The sequence below is a fragment of the Aethalodelphis obliquidens genome, unplaced genomic scaffold (assembly GCF_003676395.1).
Source record: "Aethalodelphis obliquidens isolate GAN/ISIS:26980383/991018 unplaced genomic scaffold, ASM367639v1 scaffold130, whole genome shotgun sequence".
Classification (NCBI taxonomy): domain Eukaryota; kingdom Metazoa; phylum Chordata; class Mammalia; order Artiodactyla; family Delphinidae; genus Aethalodelphis; species Aethalodelphis obliquidens.
The window spans coordinates 1-6523 of record NW_020838074.1 but is presented as its reverse complement, the minus strand read 5'-3'; the positions used below and the strand labels follow the sequence as shown (position 1 = coordinate 6523).

Below are 6523 nucleotides of genomic sequence, written 5' to 3'. Positions count from 1 at the left end.
AGCATGTAGTTTGGCATAAAGTAAGCTCCTCAATAACCCAGTAATTGCAATTACTATTCCTTATTATTATAATGATATGTGAGTATGAAATACAATATGTGAGTATTATAGAAAGCTATGGAAACTACCCAACAAAGGAAGCTGCTAAATCCTGATTGCAAGAATGTTGCACAGTGAAGCTCTTAGAGTCCCGGGAAAAGGAGCCCTCTCCAAGGGCACCAACCAAACTCCCAACGAAGCTGTCAGTCACGTTTCTAACCTACCGGGAACTTCTCTGAGAAGTTCACATCCTTCTGTTAACTATAATAGGAGAACAGCAGGGCAGAGTCAGCAGTCTCCACTGAGGACTCATCTGAAGTTTGGCTTCCTGAGAACTGGTGTTTATTTGCCGTGGGAGGAAGGGGAAGGAGACATGAAAACAAGAACACAAATTCATTGGAAGACGGATATTCAGTTTTTAGAAGAGGGGTACTCGTCCTACACTCCAAATCTTTTCTCTCCCTCACTTCCTACCCATTACTACCTTCCCAAGATTCTTACCATTGAAAAGAAACAGACCCCGAATCAGTCTACACTCCAACCGGTACAGTGTTTAAAAGGTAATGTTGTTAGTGTAGTATTTTATTATAAAAGTAATATATGATCTGTACAGAAAAATTAACAGAGAAAATGAAAAGCACCAATAATTCCACCACCCTGAAACAATCACTTTTAATATATTGGCATATGTTAGTCTATCTCAACATTTTTGAAATCATACATACTTATCTAATTTTTCTCATGTAACCTGTAACATAAGCATTTCCCATGTTTCTACAATCTCTTAATAAAGGTAATTTTCACTGGCTTTGTGGGTATATAACAGAAGAGTCCTGATGGCGAGAAGTGCTGAAGCACAGAAGAAATCAGCATTCAGTTATCTGAGACCATATCGTCTGTGGCTTTCAAAACAGGGAGATTTAGGGTTCACATAGATAACTCTGGAAGAGTCATTCTCCTTTAGAACTGCAGCATCCTCTTCTCCTCCTTCAGAGGAATTCAGGACAGAAGACACCAGATCTTGGCCTCTCTGATTCTCTTCCCCAAGTTCCAGGCAAGAAAATGAAAACTAAATGTTGTTCTGGTAAACCGACGACTCTGTTTCTTCCTCTGCAACTTCCGGATACGAGAGAAGTGAATAGGTGACTGTATTCTCAGCCTAGAGAAAGCAGAAAGGAGCAATGGGGATCCACAGAGAGGTCACAAGAATGAAAGCAACAGAAGAAGCGGCAGGGGAGAAGGAGAAGCATGTGGCCGGGATGGCTCACCTCCATTTTGGCAGCCTCTTCAGCATCAGCGAGATTGGCTGTGGGCAAAAAGAACAGAGATCAGCGGGGGCACTGCCTACCCGCGCTGCTGCTTGAGGCCCAGACCAGGCTTGAGGCGAGGACCACTGATCCCCAACTCAGGCCTGCAGGCCAAAAGCTTCATCCCCCACCCACCCTTGGTATCCCAGACATGGCCTCCCGCACGGGCCACACTAGCAGAGGGAGGCGCTCATTTGTGCTGCACTCATTTCAGAGGATCACTGAGTTTTCCTCAAAGCAACCAGGCAGCTTCGGGGATCTGAGATATACTGGGGAGGAGATGGGGGTGTTGGTATTAGAGTGAAGTAATCCAGATGTTTGCCAGCCACAGATGGTGGCCTTCCCACATTGGCCAGATGTAGTATATCTCTGTTGGAACTTTGAAGAATCTGACACTCTCTGATCTCACAAAGAAAGAAAGCATGAGAGTGAGAGTGAGCAAGGGAGGCTGGAGGAAAAGAAAGAAGGAAGCAAGCAACCCAGCCAGTACTCTCCCTGGTAAAGATCTAAGACACATCCAAATGTCCTCATGTTTTTGCCAATAAACTCACTTTGCCAGTGCGAAAAGCAGCCTCAGTAACTGCAAAGCAGCATTCCTCAGGAAGTGGGGAGGGAGTCTGAGACAATGCATCTAGTGTCTTCATTCATCTCCAGGACACAATGAGTCCCTGTGTGCCATGCTCCAGCTTCTGGAACAAACCACGTCCTGAATTCTCCTTCTAATGCATCCCTCAACCATCCCGGCAACTTAGCTGTGCCTTTTGGGAAACCATCAGCCCCAGTGCCTTCCTGCGAAATAAATGCCTTGTGAAATATATTTATGCCGGTGTAGGTAGAAGCAAACATCAAAATGGCTAATCCACTTGTGTTTGCACTTTTTTCTACAGCACTTTGGCCCTGGTGAAGACTCTGGTCCATATCCCCATTTGGCCTGGCCACAGGACATAGGGGCCTTGCTCAAAGCACAGCCGGACAGCTGTGCCATTTTGCTCAAGCTCTCAAACCTGTTGGCTCTGCTCTGAGTCATACTCCAGCCATCTGAGGTGGAGTCCTCGAAGGCTTCTTTTTCCTGTCCATTTCTGCTGTCTGGGAGTCCCCAGAGAAAGCTCCCGTTTCCTTCGTGCTCTGGCTTTAACTGCAGTCAGGAAGTCGCCTGGAATATTACTGCTCCTTTAACACATTCCCACTTGGGCCAGGGCTTGGGTGGTCACTGACTCTCAGAATGTCAGGCCTGGAAGGGCTTAGAGATCACCCAGGCCAACCCACTCATCTCCTCAATGAGGTGACTAAACCCCAAGAGCGGGAATGACACTCAAGATTCCATTTTATGATAGTGACAGAGCTAGGGCCAGGCCTGCGTTTTAATAAGCCTACACGAGTGGGCATTAGAACCAAGATTTGCCCACAGAGTAAAGCCCACTAATGCACGTGGTACCCCAGAACTTTCTCAGGCCGAAATCTCCTCTTAATGTTCCACTAAGAGCTGAGCCCTGGTACCCTTACCCAATCATTCCACAGAGACAGACTCTGCAGCAAATCTAGGTTTTATTCCTTAGGGCTCTTTCTCCTTTCCTCTAGAATTTTATCCCCTTAATTCTATTTGCCTTAGTCTTACAGCGTCTAAGCCCAGTCCTCTGCCAGCTCTTCCAAAGCTTCACAGGAAGACCTAAGTATCTCTGATGTCCTGCTCTGGAAAAATCCCCAGCAGTTCTGACCCCAGAAACTCGGACAAGGCCCTCGCCTCTCTATCTAGGACAGGTGTTCATCTTCTCCTTGTCTCCAGTGAGGTCCTCTTTAGGCCCAGGAGTTAGTCTCAGAACTGACCAAGAGATTTGAGCCCCTGCCCTCTGCCCACTGCCCCCTCCCTCTCCTGTGCTCCCAGCAGAACTCACACAAGCAGCTTCTTGATGCACAAGGCAGGGTGTCATTGAGCCCCCAGAGCGGGAGCTGCACTCACCTGGCTCCTCAGGGAGGGTCTCTCCCATTTCCCTGTGTTCAAGGGTTCCTGGGAGGGCTAGGAGGGGCACATAGGAGGTTAGTAGGATTATGGGGTAGGACCTGAGTCTTCAGGACCAAGGATGACCAGAGGCAAGATTGGGTTAGAGCCAACACACACCCTTCTTCCACACAGACACCTCCTCTCCTCCCCACTCCCCAGGGACTGCTCTAGCCTGTACAAGGGCTGGTCTAGAGAGATGTAAGTTGGCTAGGTTAACAGTAGGGACTCCTGGGACTGTCAGAAAGGCCATTCTATTGCATCTTTCTTAAGCTTGCTCTGCCTTTTAAAAAGCACCTCTTTCTTCCTCTCGGTGTCTCTCCCTGAATCTCTACATTTACTTGTCATCAGTAACTGAGGTCTTGGCTATGAACCAACTGCAAAGTGCTTTGTGAGGTATTAGCAGTATTATTTTCTCTTTGTCAATGGCTCTGAGTCTTTTCTCCCTTTTACTTTCTCTGTATCTGGATATCTTTAGCACTTTCTCTCACCAGCAAGCTAGCTTTTCAGTGTTACGAATCGTGACCATTTGCTTATTAGATTTGTAGGACACCTTCCCTTCTCTCTCGGCTCTTTAATGTTAGTACTAAGGGGGAAGGAGGCTGCTTTCCGAGAGTTGAAGTTCTTCAGCTGATCAGTCAGTGAACAAATGTTTATTGACCATCTTGCTGCGTGGCAAGCCTGTGCTAGGTGCTGTCGGGGGGGGCGGACGGGGGAAAGCGCAGAACAAGGAGACGTGGTTACTGCCCTCCTGTGCTCTTGCCAACCCCTTTGGAATACAGCTTAGTTCTTCAAAGGTAGCCTACGTGGATTCCATGACCTGGAATACATCCTTCTGCCCTGCTTCATCTCTCCTTTTTTTCTGCCTCGTAATTTATGGCTTCAATGGCATCAAACTGCCTACAGCAACCTCCTTACTCTTCCATGATCCCCATCCTAGCCACAATGCTTCTCATTTCCATGTCTTGGCCCCCACGCCTGGAATGCTCTTCTAATCCTCTTTGCCTGGTCAACTGCTACCCTCAAACATCACCTCCTCCATAACGATAACAACTGATACTATGTGATGTTTGCTGTCCTCTAGCTGCCGGCTCATTCACCCTCATAACCCTGTGAGGTAGGTTCTATTCGTGGCCTCATTTTTCAGATGAAGAAACTGAGGCACAGAGAAGTTGAATGTGATGAGAAAAACAACGTTTATTTTCCTGAAAAAACAACTTTGTTTTCCTGAGTTGCTGCCTAGGCATTTTACAGTATGATAAACTGCTTACACCCAGAATCGGAACATTTGAGATAAGGACTTGAGTTTAGGACTCCCGCCATCAGTTCTCGCTTTGCTTTTCCTGGGGCACCTTTTAAAATAACCCCTTAGCGTTAAGCCCGCAAAATAGTGTCCTCCGCCCCAATCACTTTATAAGTACTAGCGGCTTGCTACACTGCTCTCTCTCTCCTGCTCACCCATGACCGGGGACAGAGGACTGCCACTCCCTTTCCCATTTCTGGGATCTGTAAGTAGCAAGTCTTGTGACTCTACTTCCTTTGCGTGAGCGTACCGAAACTGTACTTTCAATCAAAATGACCCCGGAGTTTTCACTTCCCCAATCTGGGAAGTAAAATCAGATGCTGAGGGAGCTGCCAAGCCCATGTGGGTGGCTTGTGCCTCCTCTTTCAGCAGGTCATGATCTGCACATTCTTAAATGAATACACCAACTCCATCTTCTCCACATATTGCCTAACTCACCCAACGTTATCCAGCTGGTGAGCCGAGGAGCTGGGATTTAAGCTCAGGCAGTCTGGCCCCACCCGGTGTGCTTCAGTCGCGACACAACACTGCATTCCTGTGAAGCCTTCTCTAACTGCCCCGGCCCATGCTGGCTTGCGCCAGCTCTTCTGTCCCCCGTCACAGCCTGCCTTTGCGTTCTCTAATTCTGATCTTATCCCCTCTAATTATACTGATCTATTTGCATTTCAGTCTTCCCCACAATATTATGAACTCCCTGAGGGCAGAGACTGAACATCTTTATCCTGGCATCATCCACAGAGTCTATCACAGTGCTTGACACATAAGCAAGTTTGTTTAGGCCTGTTAAATGAATGCATGAATAAAATATGGGACTGTATTTGAATGCTAAGGATGCTCTAGCCCAAAGATAAGGGTTCTAGCAATGTTTGGGGTTAGGGCCTTGACTAAGTAGGAAGTGATAACAAGAGGGACCGAGGGGAGGCACAAACCTGAAATCTTTCGCCTGAGGCAGAACCAGGCTACTATGGTGCCAGCAATAGCCATTGCAGCAATCCAAGCGACTACAGCCACCGCGATCGTCACCGACAAGGAGTTGCTCCAGCTGGACCCTATGAAACACAGGCGCCCTGTCCCTCCTCCAACACAACACTCACTTCCCCCCTCCACCTCACCTGCACAGGATTTCTGGAACTGGGCTTGTGCCTCTCCCATACCCACGTTTCTCTGCTAATCTAATGAAGGCACGCTGTTGAGTGTGTAAGGCAGAGGGAAGGGTTCCTCTTAGCCCCTCGGGGATGGCAGGGAGGGTGAACCTGACGCTTCCACCACTGTACGCAGCAGAGCCTTGAACTGTCAAGGACATGCCATGCCTTTGAGAGTGAATGGACATATCATGAGACATGAGAAGAAATTAGGAAAACCTCAGCTCTTAGGAATGTCCAGGCGCTTAGAGAACTTCTGCACCAATGAGAGAGCTCTGTTCCACTGCTGGGCTTGGTGTGATGGGGCCTATATTTCAAAGAGGAACAACAGCCTTGTCACCTATCACCTGGAAGCTGAGGGCTCCGAGCTCTGGTCAGCACTTAGCAAGGTGCCATGCCCCTGCCCTTTGCCCCAGAGCCCAGGTTTGCTCAGATCTCCCTGTAGGTCCATGTGACCTTACCCCTAAATGTCTAACCCCTCTTCTCCCCTCCTTTCATCTGCACAGAGTTCCCACCTTGGACAGTGATGGTCACAGGCTGTGATGAGTACACCGTCTGCCCGATAAATCCCGTGCAGTGGTACTCGCCACTGTGACTGAGGTTTGCTTGTGGGATACAGAAGTTGGAACGCAGATGGGAAAACGTCTTGGATTTTCCATTCTGGAAGAATATGACCTTATTCAGAGAACTGTTTCTCCAGCTGTGGCACCTCAGCACGATGGGCTCCCCTTCCTGG

General features: G+C 48.2%; 1 protein-coding gene across 1 annotated transcript; it reads right to left on the bottom strand.

Annotated features, from left to right (window-relative positions):
- Positions 1 to 586: 586 nt before the first annotated feature.
- FCGR2B (Fc gamma receptor IIb) lies at positions 587 to 6519 on the bottom strand (the record flags this gene model as incomplete). Its single annotated transcript, XM_027099235.1, has 5 exons — positions 587 to 1198; positions 1308 to 1345; positions 3304 to 3360; positions 5575 to 5694; positions 6303 to 6519. Coding segments are annotated over 5 exons (522 nt in total), but the record flags the coding sequence as incomplete, so codon positions are not given.
- Positions 6520 to 6523: the final 4 nt, after the last annotated feature.